The sequence below is a fragment of the Eumetopias jubatus genome, unplaced genomic scaffold (assembly GCF_037043125.1).
Source record: "Eumetopias jubatus isolate StellerSeaLion01/CBP00866 unplaced genomic scaffold, mEumJub1_p1.0 scaffold_4, whole genome shotgun sequence".
Taxonomy (NCBI): domain Eukaryota; kingdom Metazoa; phylum Chordata; class Mammalia; order Carnivora; family Otariidae; genus Eumetopias; species Eumetopias jubatus.
Window position 1 is genome coordinate 76,737,354 of NW_028274810.1, and position 14,157 is coordinate 76,751,510.

At 43.3% G+C, this 14,157-nt stretch overlaps 1 protein-coding gene across 10 annotated transcripts in view; it reads right to left on the reverse strand.

The window, feature by feature from the left end:
• The window catches only part of MACF1 (microtubule actin crosslinking factor 1), a 229,394-nt gene that overhangs the window by 69,481 nt on the left and 145,756 nt on the right, over positions 1-14,157 (reverse strand). For all 10 annotated transcript variants that reach the window (XM_088022487.1, XM_088022489.1, XM_088022488.1 and 7 more), the window contains one exon: positions 12,168-13,639. In XM_088022487.1, the coding sequence (XP_087878613.1) occupies positions 12,168-13,639 (1,472 nt within the window). The remainder of the gene's footprint in view (positions 1-12,167; positions 13,640-14,157) is intronic.

A 14,157-nucleotide genomic window follows, 5' to 3' on the forward strand; every position in this document is an offset into this window, starting at 1 on the left:
TCTACAAAATGCCTTTCATCTTAGGCTCGCTAGACTTTACAAGCATTTATTTAGTGGCAAGTGGAAACTCCACAGTATTAGTCTGTACCTGTTGGGCATCAGTAACTACCATCCTAAGGTGTTTTTATTACATAAAGATGGCTACAGAGTGGCTCATTAAGCAATACAACGTGATGCGAAGCTTCTTTTAAATGGAATACTAAGGATTTTGATGCTCTGTGAGCTCACATGTATTTCCAAACCCATGAGAAAACTTTCCACACACTCTGCAGGAACTCTCATGACCCCTGTAAGCCCTTTCCTGCTTACAGACTTTCCAAAAGACAGTGTATTAATCCCTCTTTCAGCCACTCAACAAGATAGTAATGACAAAAGCATGGGGCTCTGCGAATTAGAAAAGACTGGACAGAAGAGTGGAGGGAACGAAGGCAGGGGAAATCAGGGAAAGCTTTATGGAGGGAATTACATTTACTCACTAGGATGTGGATACGTAGAGATGGTGAAGACAAGATTTCTAAGTGAAAGGCTAGAGGCAGGGACCCTAAAGAAGCAAATTCAAAGTCAGCATGGCTTAAGTACAGGGTGTACGAAAAGGAAAAATGAGAGGTCAGAATGGTAAGTAGCTCAAGGCCAGTTCACCAAGGCCCTTGAATGCCAAGCAAGAATTTATGCTTTATTCAGAAAACCATTATGATATTGAGATTTACTTATTTAAACTTACTAGGGGCTAATGAGAGTTACTGAGTGGTGTAAGCTTCCTAAGAATCTGGGACTGGGTGCTCATTAAACTGCCATTTAATATACATGATCTCATTTTAAAAATCCAAATTCTTAAATTATAAATGAAGCTTGAGGTGGTAAACTTACTTGTCCAAAGTAGCATAGCTATTGAAAATCCAGGCTGTTAAGTTTGAGCTTATGTCTGATGATACTGCATTGGTGTATGTACAGAATAAACTGTAGATGGGGGAGATTGAAGGTAGAGCAATCAGGAGGACTTTGCAGTTCAGTCAAGAGGTAACAAAAGCCTGAACTTGTGAAAACCAGGAAGGGAGCTGTGAAGGAAATCACAGAGACAGAATATTTGGACTTCACAACTGACCAGATAGGAGGTAGAGGTTAAGGAGAATATAAATTTAAAATAATGCTGTAGCATTACTCTTGTATTCCTGAGGGCATAATTGTCCTATAAAATAGCAGCAAAGGGGAAGAAACTATTTGAAAACATAAACATTCAATTTAGAGTATACTGAGTGTGAAGTACTCAAAGGCAACCCACGGGGAGGTGTCCAGAAAGGCCCCTCACACAAAAGATTGAGGTTTGGGGTAGAGATACAGATTTGGAAGACTTCCCCCATAGAAGAGTGAGGGGGTAGACATCCAGGGGTTAAGTGTGGAGTGAAAAGGGAAGAGGGCAGATGACAGAATTTTAGAACCACATATTTGGGAAGTAGGAGGACAAACCAAAAAAGAAAGCAGAATAGCAGCCAGAGAAGAGAATGGAGAGAATACCATGTCGGAAAGTAAATGCACAGGAGAGTTCTGAGAAAGAAGCTATGATGTTAAAGGCTGCATAACAGATGAGGAGGACAATGAGTTAGACAAGGCCACTAGACTTGGCAACTAGGACATCAGTGAATACTTCCAAAAGAACAGTTTCAGTGCAGAGACAGAGGTTGGATCGCATTAGTGGGTTAAGGATAAGCAATGGTGAGAAAGTATTGATCCTCCCTTCTTCCTGAGACTCTGCTCCTTTGGCTTCCATGACACGACGCTATCCGGATGCTCTTTTTAACCAGTTCTTTGTCCTTTGGGTTCCTCTTTCTGTCCTCTTACGGCAAGTAATTTCATAAGATGTAGCCTTGATTCTTTCCAAATTGTTCAATATTTACTGAGTCTACTATGTACTCTAAATTATGCTACGTACCAAGGGACAGTGACGAGCAACATGTGGTCAGGAGCCTACATTCCAGTAGGGGCGGCAGATATTCATTTTAATTCACTTGCAATAAGTACTCTGAAAGGAAAGCAAACAGTACTAGGAGAGCATCAGTCAAGGGGGCCTGAAGTGGTGTGCAGGCTCAGGAAAGGCTTGCCTGAGAAAGTGACCACATGGGCTTTCATCTGGGACTAAGAGCAGTCTTTCCTGCTCCAGGTTTGCAGGACTTCACAACTTTCGCATGTTAACAACTTCACAAAATTGCTTGGTTATTTCTATGAAACAGGCCCTTGGGGTGAACTGCCAAGAAATCTTGCTATAGGGGTCCTTTCTCCAATATTAGAAATAATATTGGAGATAAATAATTCAGAGGGAAGAGATTTACGAAAACTGTCTCTTTCATTTTGTTACTAAAGCAATTTTTTTTTAAGATTTTATTTATTTATTTGACAGAGAGAGACCCAGCAAGAAAGGGAACACAAGCAGGGGGTAGGGGTAGAGGGAGAAGCAGACTCGCTGCCGAGCAGGGAGCCCGATGCGGGGCGCGATCCCAGGACCCCGGGATCATGCCCTGAGCCGAAGGCAGACGTTTAATGACTGAGCCACCCAGGCACCCCTACTACTAAAGCAATTCTTACCATCGATCAATAAACAACCAACCTAGGTTTGAATGTAAAGGACTAGACCCAAATCAGAGCTTTTCCTCTGGGAACGAACTGCAAGATGACAGAGACATTAAATGGGTCACTTAGATAGATGCAATGAATTCAAGCAAGAGGAGGCCTCAGAGAAGTTCAATTTCTTTGAATTCTTAGCATCTTCTTCCCTTGACTCATATTTACATATAACCAAATATTAAAAACATGTCTGCTGAAACTGTGAAGAATTAAAGCTTTTCTGTAAAACTATCTGGATTTGGTATATATGCTTGGCACAGAGATTAAGTGTATCTGTGTTTTTTAAGCTGCTTTCCTCTGAAACTAAGCTGATACCTTTTCCCCTCACACCTCAATGTTTTAATTAAAGATTGATTAATATTAAGAGGTGTCTCTCCCAAAGAGGCTGACTTGGTACTTGCCATTGTATGGCAACAGAAGAAGATAACATGGTCTATGTTAAAAGCTAATTAGGCCAAGGACCCTGAGGTCATGAAAGCTGATCTGATGGGTAACTCCGAGTTACTGGGGAAGTCACTGAGCTGGTAATGGTTTCTGGTTAATTCTGGTTAATGATATGAAAATAACACTGATTTGTAGAGCACATAAGCCAAGGTCAAAATGGTCTCAGAAAAACATGCTGGCTGTGGGATTTTGATATGAATAAGTTAACAAGTTAATGAGTTAAGTAAGCAAACATGTATATGTATGTGTACATAAAGTATGTTTAAAGTTGTGTTAGGAGTCATGACCTATACTGCCTATGTACTGCAACTCTAAGGCTAGAAACCAGCTCTACACTTGTTCCCCACAAAAAACTGCTCAGGAAAGCTATTTGTCCATCCACTTGTTTCACGGCTGCCACTGAGCTAATTTTACTTTACCCTCATAATTTCCATTTTTCCAAGAAGAGAAAGAACTAATCTAATCGGGTACTGGGCCTTAGAGCAAATCTTCTGGAGAATAATTATCTCTAGGCACAAAGGGCATAACTTCTTATTAAAAAGATTTCATAATATTCTAATTTGTATGCCTGGATACATTTTTTTTAAGAGATTATTTTCATTTACTGAGCACTTAATATATGCCTAGTGCTTTCATCTATAACACTTCATTTAAGTCTCATAAAAACTCTAAAGGTATGATTTACCATTTCACATTTTATAGTTAAAGCAACCCTACAGAGAGGTGAAGTAATTTCCCCCAAGGTCACTCAGCTAGTAAATGATAGAGCCAGAATTCAAAGCTGGGTATTTCTGACTCAAATTCATTCCATTTTTTTTTTTCTTTTTTACTACACTAAGTTGCATGAAATATGAAGACTCTTCCTAGCCGTGAACTAATTGTGTTGGTGACAATGACTCCAAGTGATGGATAACAACTACAAGACAATATTTCAGGATCTGGCTTTCCCTAAGTGCACTTGAAGTAGCAGATTTCTTTCTTTGTTTTATTCAGGCTAATATCAAAGTGAAATTGTGTTCCTTTAACATATGCTAACTAGTAGAGAAGGAAGGGAATCCACAGGCAAGGAGAGGTGAGGAATCTAGGCTAGGATTAGAATTTCTCAGGATTCACAAGGATTTGCCTCAAGTTTTGCAAAGTAGACAGCATTTTTGAATCCCAGAGCTCACATGGCTTATGAGAAATAAAGAGCACTCATCCAATCAGTCACTAATCTCCAAGTATATGCACACCAACATGTTAACTACTTTGAGGGACACAAAAATGAATTTATTGAGATTAGAGATGGGCCAAATGCACAGAATCAGAAAACACCAAAGTCTGGCAGTCTATGATAAAGGCCAAATGAGTTACACATCTTAAGTGGTTTAGGAGAACAGGAGAAGTAGTGAGCTGGGTAGATCAAGGAGGCTTTGGGGAAGACGCGGGACTTGAATCAAACCTTGAGGTTTGGGTAGAAATAGGCAAAATGTATAAGGAGTGTTTGGGATGAGTGGATGGGTGGTCCATATAGGAAATAAGACTGGAAAAATAGTGGGGATCAAATATGGAGTTTCCATGGCTGGAGAAGGAAAAGACTAGAGGCACAGATATAGACCAATTCTGAAGGATGCCATCATTTAATCCAGCAGATCAGATGGCTCCTACATTGATCTGGGTGAAGTGTAAGCACCCACAGAAAGAAGGGTGAAAACAGACAGAAGCTAAGGGAAAAGCACCTTGGAGGCCCAAGTTCTAGAAGGCTACAGCATACTTTGTTTTTTCTGTGGGAACCATGTACGTACACGCTTGCTGTCCAATCAGAGAAGCTCTCTGCATTCCTAACAGAGGATCCTTTGTTCCAAACAGCAAGGCTCAAAAGAGACAAAGTCTGATAAAATCACACTGAGATCGGACTCCCAGCTGGTGCAGGGGCTGATGCCATTCCATAACACACCCTACAGGAAGCAGCCTGAGATACACAGCTGATTGATTTCCACAGCAGGAGCCTTGTGGCGGGGTGGGGTGGGGACTGGTCAAGCATTAAGAGAATTCTTTAGCCACTGACTCAAATTATTTCACCAGGATCCTAACTTTATCCAACAGATCTGTGTAAGTCAGAACTAACACCATTTGTTAACTAATTTTTGAAAAAAGGGAGGAAAACCATGAAGCTTTGCCAGGCAGTAGAACTCTTTTGTCGGTTAACTCTTACTTGTCATGGCATCTGAAGAAGGGGGGAAAATATCAAACCCCCACCTCTCTCTAGAAGTGGGCTGAATACGATGCTAGTAGCAGCCTCTTCAGTTATGACAGTCAAAAATGTCCCTGGATATTGCCAAATGTCCCCTAAGGGGCAAAACTGCCCCCAGTTGAGAACTATTGATCAAGCATGGCCTTTGGTACCAAACAAACCTTTCCAATCCCAGCTCTAACAGTCATTTGCTGTTGGCTTGAACAAGATACTATAACACCTTCAAGTTTCAGTTCTCTTGTCTGCAACTGGAATTTTAAATGTCTTATTGATGGGGGGTTAGGGTTTGAGCTCACTCAGACTTAGGGTGTCTCTCACCGTACTTGCCACCACATGTCATTGCCACCGCACTCCCTTGTACCCGCTTCCTATAACACACTGTCCCCTCAAAGAGGCCTGGCACAGAGCAAGTGCTCAGTAAGAATGGACTGAAAGGAATAAGAAGCCCCTTCCTCCCAACCCCCCACCACCACATAGCACTTATTCTTATCCCAGAGTGGCCAAAGTTCTGAAAGGTCCACATTTCAAATCACAGTGCTAGTAGCAGGAAAACAGCTTGTGAAGGCCTAGGGAATAAGTGTATCCCATTAATCTTCCACAGCCAACACCAGAGACTGGTATTTGAAAAGCACTTGGTAGTGGTAGTGGCTAAGTATTAAGGAAGGTGGGGAGGGAGAACATTCTTCCCATAGCTAGGTTTTCCCAACCAGGACAGCTGAGACTCGGGAAGAATCTGTTTGGCAGGAGACAGCCCTTTGGGGCAGTGATGCTTTGGTGCAGTGACCTGACACGACTCCCTGTGGGACTCATTTCATTCCTGGTGAACCAACCAACCCTAACAATCAAGTGCCCTTCAGAGCAACTCATCACACTTCCTAGAGGTTCTCTGCTTATGCTATGGCTCGTGCGCCAGCCAGCTAGCTTGAAAGTGCCTAGGATTTTTCTGAAGCTAAGGCTGACGACTAGGCCAAGGCTCGAGACCGGTTACCGTTCATTTCCAAACACAATGAGAAACCGTCCTGTTCTGCAAGTCTGTGCTTATCTCAACCGTGTTCACTAATCAAATACTCAACAATGAACCTAAGTTCTGCATGGGGTAAATTCTAGTTTTTCTGGAAACATATTTTTCTTCCTTTGTGTACAGAATCATATGGTGAACCTTAGTTGCAAATGCTACATGCTGACACAATATGTGAAGGATTTCAGTAAACTCAAATCAAACTGCTCAGTCCTTTCTTTTGTTGCTTTAAAATCTTCCCTTGCTATCAAAATTTTTCTTTTTTTTTTTTTTTTTTGGTGAAATCCATCAACGCCTTCTTGACGACCTTCCATTTGGTTTTACTACCTTCACTGAGGCATGAGGCTCCTTTACGATGATGTAATGGCTGCAATCTTGGGCTTTTGCTTTGTGATGCTGATATTTAAAACACTAATGGGGATACTGTAAAATGGGGCTGGAAAAAGTTCAAAATGAAGCAAACCTAAAGTCCTTAAAGGTGCCTTCTTCACCTTCTCCCCACCCAGTTGCTACAGTGGGGGTGGAGAGGATTATTACACAGCACTGGGATTCTTTGGGTGGGGGGCTAGGGGGTGGTCTCCGAAGGGTTATAAATATCAGCAGCCAAACTGTGAGTTCTGGGAGAGCAACTGACAGGCCACAGTCTCCCCTTAAAGGCACGGAATGAGGAAGCTTCCTGAAGTATTTTCACACAGGAAGTTCCTCTTCTCTTTAGAAATGCATCATCAACCAAACACCTGCATCAACAACTCCATGAAAAATAACTGCTGACGCCAGGGAAAGTGCCTAGGAAATTTTAAACCAGACACGGATTAGTACCAGCAAAAATCAAGAATCCAGGGCTTGGCCTAAAGGAAGGCTGACTTAGAGGCAGTTGCTGCTACCACACAGTCTTAATCAGATTATGAGAAGGCGTCTGCTACATAAATATTTAACTTAATCAACCAGCATCTTTTCCAGCTGAAGTTTCCCACACGTAGGTGGCAATTTTCTTCAAAGGCAGTGGTTCTCAACTGAGGGGTATTTTTGCCTTCCAGGGGATGTTCAGCAATGTCTAGATATTCATTTTTGGTTGTTACACTGGGGAAGGGTTGCTACTGGCATCTACTGAGTAGAGATCAGGGAGGCTGCTAAACATCCTGCCGTGCACAGGACAACCCCTCACCACAAAGAACTATCCAGCCCAAAATGTCAAGAGTGCTGAGGCTGAGAAACCCTGTTCTAGGGCATTCGCTTTACTTCCTTGGACCCTAGTAGTTCCTATGGGAGTAGCCTTATTGAAGGGAGGGAGGGAGAGAAAGAGAGAGAGAGAGAGAGAGAGAGAGAGAAAGAAAGAGAGAGAGAGAAAGAAAGAAAGGAAGGAAGGAAGGAAGGAAGGAAGGAAGGAAGAAAGAAAGAAAGAAAGAAAGAAAGAAAGAAAGAAAGAAAGAAAGAAAGAAAGAAAAAGAAAAAAACCAAGATAGGCCAAGGGTCAGCACGACGCAGGAGAGGGGGTGCCTACTCAACTTACCTTGCTGTTGTAGAGCTGGAGATACTGAAACCTCTAGGTGACAGACAGGTCATACCAAGTGTGATTTCCTTTTTTTCCAGGGGCAGGTAGATAATGCTGATCTCATTTGCTTTATTCTCTAGTGACTCTAACTGGCAAAACCGTAGATGGGCTGATACTGTCTCTGTAATTGTTTGAAAGGCAGGAAAGTATCTTTGTGCAAATTGGCAGCCTTTCAGCTCCATGTCAGGCCCTGTCTTCCAAGAGTTTTCACGTGTGCTCAGAGGGAAGCCTAAACTCGCCTTTCATGAAGCAAAAAAAATCAAACGAAGAGGTTTACAGGGCTTTCTTGTTCTGGCATTATGGTGGGATACTGAGGTCTCCAGACAGAGGCTGTAAGCATGCACAATCCCTGACCCTGGGCTCTGCTCAACCTGAATTAGGATTGAGAACAGTCCTAAGCAAGCCCGCTGCCTTAGTATATCCCACCAGCCCAGCCTCAAAGGCAAGGAAGGAAAAGCCCAATGGGCTCGGATGCTTCCAATGCACCATTAGGTGAAGTGAACCTTTGTGAGAAACCTATAGACCCTAAAAAGGTTTCCATTTTTCCCGCTTGTTTTTTCTTGTCACTGAGTGGTAGAGTGCTGAATCTGAAGCCTGGCCTGAATACACAGTAAATATAAATTAACACATGAAATACAAGAGTGCAAAGGGCATCTGGGTTTCTTGATACTGCTCTTGATGCCCAAACCACCACCAACCTCCTGACTGAGAGGCCACGGTGGTTCTTGGGCAGGGGTGTCTCTCTCTCTCTCTCTCTCTCTCTCTCTCTCTGTGTGTGTGTGTGTGTGTGTGTGTGTATGTGTGTGTGTTCAGGAAGGGGTTGGTTTGAGACTCAGAATGATCTCAATTCTTGACTATAAAACTAGCACAGGGAATTTCAAAATGAGGAAAGCCTCTTGTTATCATCAGAGTTAATAGATTTCTTTGGCTTAAGTTTCAGTGAAATAAAGGTCTTGTTAGTGTCCTGTTATGCACATACAATTCCTTTTCCTCAATAATCACTGACTCTCTTGTTCAGGAAAACAGAATTTCCTGAAGAGATTAGCCAGGGTCTTTTCCTTCCTGTTTTCTGAAAACATGCTCAACATTCTCATTTGAGATTTCTGGAATGACTGAACCCAGTCAAGTGACTACTTCAGGAAGGTTTTTGAGGTCTTTGCCTGTTTAGAGTGGGAGAGGACTCTCTTTCCATTTGACAGATCCTCACTGGCTGACCAGATTTTATCATTTATTCAGAAGCATTTGACGGAAAAGCCTTTCCTCAGAATCACTGACTTTCAGTTTTTCACGTTCATTTAAGGAGGAAATAACTTTTCCCACAAGCTGCCTCTCTACGCATTTCTCAGCACTACTGCACAGTCCCAAGTAAGCCCGGGGTTGTTCCCAGACCTGACACATCTGTCTATTCTGCCCATCCGCAGTGGAGTTAGCCAGGTCAGAGCAGAGCCCATGCTTCTGTCTACAGACTCATATCCTCTTCTTTTTAGCAGATTCTGTGCTGAGAGTGTGATCCCATTAAAAAAAAAAAAAAAAAAAGGAACAGGGCTTTATCTCAGGACCCTGAGACCATGACCTGAGCCAAAGGCAGACACTTAACCAACTGAGCTACCCAGGCGCCCCTCTGGTTTTGACTTATTAAAAACACTCTGAATCTGAAAGCAGAGTCACGCTTTATGAATCCGGTCTGGTCTGCTGCTTTAGCGAGGGAAGATTAATCCATTGCTGGTTATAGAGCACATTAACCCCGAACTCAATATTCAAACCATGAAAATGACTCAGTCCTCAGAATGCGTCCAAAAAGGCCTTCCCTTTACTCAGCCTCTAGGGGACTGTGGAACTGACACACTGAGCTTTTCCCCCTCCCATTGTTTTCACTTCCCATGAGCTCAGCAGGAGCACAGCCAGGCGTGTGCTCCTCCCCTCCTGACCAAAGGCCTTTGCTGGGAGGCGGCAAAAACTCTTCCCGATGCCTTTGACTTTATAAGGTGGACCTGTGGAACCAGGCTTCTGATTTGCGCCCCCAACTTGAGGTGGATGCACACAGGGCACACAACTCCACCACCCTCTTTCTCTCTCTTTTCTTCCAGTCTTGCATTTCAACACCAGTCCCCTGCCGAGAAACACACTTTGAGGTGACCAGCTCATCAGTGTCCGGTCCCAGCCTTCACAGGGTATTGGTAGTGGGAGGCTTATTCTTAGAAATCAGTGAAATAAATATGCTATCATAAACAACTAAGCAGTGACCGAACTCTGAGCACTTCCAGGCTACATACTAGGCTACAAATAAAATATAGTAATGTCCAGTAATTTTTTAAAATCTTCCAGCTACATCAAAATTCAGAATGTTTCTAGCAACCAAGGATTAAATGAAAAGGAAATGATTAGTTGTCCTCAAATCCAAACACTCTGTATGCCTGCCTGTGGACTCTTTTTTATATTCCATCTTGTATTTAATGCAATTTTAACAGGCTTGTTTACTTCATTTTCTAGCTCATTGAAGATGAGAAGCAAGGGACAGACTGCTAAAAGCAGGCCCAGCGACGGCAGTGAGAAGTAACCGCAGGAGGAAAGAATACCTGCTATCCAGGTAAGGGGGAAGAACAGAAGCTACACACACACTAAGAGGCACTAAACAAGAACTTGAATACCCAACTCAACCTGCACAGTCACTTAGGAACATTCAATACAAAGCAGCCCCAAATGTCCCTAATATCCTTGAGGATATCACCATTGGAGAGAACAGCATCATCTTTTTACTAATGCTAACCTGCCCTCATGAAGAAAAACGTCTGCACAACATAGTGGTTAGAAGATTAGGCAAATCAAAGTGTAAAACAATTCCCATGTAAATCAGAATCTAGTTTGATAAAACTATTTTGGAGCCCAAAGGGATAGGCTTCAGTTTTCTAAGAAATTCATTTAGTTGGTTAGACAGTTAATCCTAAGTAACCCAGAGCCTGTAGAAGACAGTCTCTCCTTTGAGGCGCTTACAGTGGAAGAGGCAGGAACACCACACTGATGAAGCAAGAAAGGCCACCCCGCCCCTGGAATGGAGGTGTGGGAGTTTCCAAGAGGAAAACATATGGGCTCACGGGTCTGAATTTTCCCTTCCTCCCCTCTCCTTATTTGGGGCCTCAAGAATCCCCAAAACGGTGACTTGTCACTCCAAAGTGCACTGTCTCCAGACACTGTAAGGGGTCTTCAGCCAATGTCCTGCTTCAGAGTTGAACATCCCCTAAGCTGAGGGCCCTTCTGTACTTGGGTCTTGTTACTTTTCTCAGGACCACAGGGCTCTGACCTGGTGTCAACACCACCTCTCCATCTGTGTCTGTACTTGAAAGAATCCTGACAGGCGGGGGCGGGGGGTGGGGTGCTTTAGAGAACAACCCTGATGGCAGGAGTATGATGGTGTGGATGGGAACAAAGTGCGGCCAGTAGCCTTTCCACAACTACTCTGTGCACCAGGATGGAAAAGCAGCAGAGGGGCCTCCAGTAGTGCAGTAAGGCCCTTTTTGGCATTGACAACAGAGGAAAATCAGGATGAAAGGCTCCTATCCCGAGAGCCATGACCCAACAGACAGTCCTGAATGTTCTAAGCCCCTAACCTAGCAAAATTGCATTTTTGAGTCAACTCCTTCCATTTTCCCCTGTTGTTTTAATTTTGACTCAAAAATCTCAGAACTGGAAATTCTGACTTAGGCAAAGAATTAAAACATATTTGCAGTTAGGGCAGTGCTTTTCAAATTCTGCTACAGGCCAAGAACTTGTACTCCTGTGGGTCTGGGGTATAGTCTTAAGCACTGCCTGCTATAAAATGGAAATTTCTTTGAAGTATCATGTTTTATCTTAATAAGTCATGAGAATTTTGATTTTATTTCATAATACATCAATAACTTTCCCCTACAATATGAAGGAAAAAAAAATCAACACTTTAGGAAGATGACCCTTGTTTATCTTATGACTTCTCACACCTCAACTGAAAAACAGGGACCTGGAGAAACATCCACTGCTGTTACAAATCACAAGAGGAGATTCTCAGAGTAAGCAGTAACACTTGGACCTTTCTTTCTATACCCTTAGTTGGTTATCAACACTGAAATAAATTACAATAGAAAAATGTTCAAACCAGTTGCCCGGAATTCAAGAGACTGTTTAGTCTCCAGACAGTGTGCTCTGGCGGTGTTGGAAGCAAGAATAGCAGGCCGGGGACAGAAGTTACGACGTATATACAACGGGTTTCCAAGCTACGTGAAAAGAAACACGTATCAGATAGCAAAAGATTAAAAAACAAGGGCAAGACTTACTTTAAAATCTGCTAGTTGTTGGTTGATGAGATCCACTTCGGTCCCCACGACCCACTGGAGGGCCTCCCCCTCTTCTGCCGCCGTGGTCATGTCGTTGAGGGCTTTCAGCTTCCTGTAGAAGTCCTCCACACGGCCCAGCGTCAGCTCCAGCTGCTCCTGGCGAGCCCTGCTCCTCTCTGTCAGTTTACCACACTGCTTGTTCAGGGCTTCGAGCTCCCTCTTGAGACCTAACAAGTCCAGAGTCCCCTCTTCCTCCAGCATCTGCCGACACTCGGCTTCAGAGGCCTCTATGTCTAACCTGAGGGCTTGGATTTTGTGGAGGAATAGCCGTACATCCTCAATTTGGGACTGGAGGCTATCGGTGTCTCTGCCAATGGCACCCATGCCGTCTAGCTCATCGTCCAGGTCCGCCAGCTGAGAAAACATCTCTCGGACTCGGCAATGAAACTGACCAATCCCCTCCAGCTTATTTTCCATCGTCATGCAACTGCTGTTCACTCTTTGCTTCACTTCCAGGAACTCTTGCTGGGTGACCTCGGCTTGATGAAGAAGTTGGGAAGCATCAGATCCATCTGGGGCATCTTCTACCAAGCCCCGAGTGAAGTTCCTCAGATAGTCTACCTGGGGCTCCAGGGTCTGCAGTACTTCCTGTTGAGCTCTTAGCTTCTCCAGGTTCTTGTTGCTACAGGCTTGAGAGCCTAGAGCATCAAAGATCTCAAGTTGGTGTTTGGCCCCTTCAACCTTCTTTTCGATATTTTTAAAGCTTTCCTGGAACTCCTTGAGCCTCTGAGTCATTTCTTCAAGAGACCCTGTTTTGGCCTGTAGTTCTTCTGTAATGGAATCCATGTTCTGGTTGATCCCAGCCTTCTCATCCCGGATATCATCTTCATCCGTTTCTGAGGAGTTGATCAGAATGTCAGCAGCACTGTTCAGGATTTCTAGCAGGGAGCGGCGCTTTTCCACCTCACTCAGCATAGCCTTTGATCTCAGGAGACTGGATTCTAGCTGCACCGGATCCAGAGTGACCTGCAAGTCCGACATCTTGGCCTTACAATCTTCTATCCATGGCACGAGGTCTTCCACATGCCACTGATATTTCTGAGCTTTCTGCAGACAGTCCTTGAGCCTGGATTGTCTGTCTGCAGTTTTTTTACTAAGCTCTTCCCAGTGGCTTTTGAGCTCAACCAACTGGTTTTGTAAAATCTTTTTCTCTTCTCCAGGAGGTACAGAAAGAAGCAGAGATTCTCCTTCGGCCACAATCACCTCATAGGAACCACTGTGTTGATTAAGGCTCTTCTGAAACTCTTCATTCTCCTGGAGCTGAGACTGTAACCGCTCCAATTTTGCAGAAATTGGGCAGTTTTTCGCTTGCTGGCTTTGTTTGTCATCCAACCAGGTTCTCAGCTCATCGAACATTTGCTGGAACTGCTGGGTGCTGGCAAGAGCTGCCTGGAGTCTGTTCATGCGATCAGCTGAAATGAGAAAATCAAATTTAAACCAATCAAATCTGAACATGGCATTTAAAATATTTGCTGAGAGTATATGGGCTAATCTTAGGGGAAGGAAACTAATGTTAACTGAGGGCCTACCATAAAAGCAGCACAAAGCTGGTCTCCTTCATATACTAGATCTTATTTAATCCTCACACCAACCTTGTAAGGTGATCTGAGTAACAGAAGTAAACTTTTATTCCTAAGCTGATAAAAAGCCATATATGTTTCTAGAGAAAGGCAACAAACTGATGATAAAATTCTTGTACAAGACCATCATAAGCATCTAATTCTGCAATATGGTACGTGTGTGTATGCGTGCACATGGTATAAATGAGTGTTAGTAAAAGTATGTGTGTAACTCCACCTATAAATATATCTATGAGCATGAATCTCTACCTGCTGACAAAATTGATATTAGTGCTCTTATCTCCGGGATTATGCTATATAAAGCTTCACATATTGTTAGTGCTCAGTCAATGTGTGATACACAGCGGTTC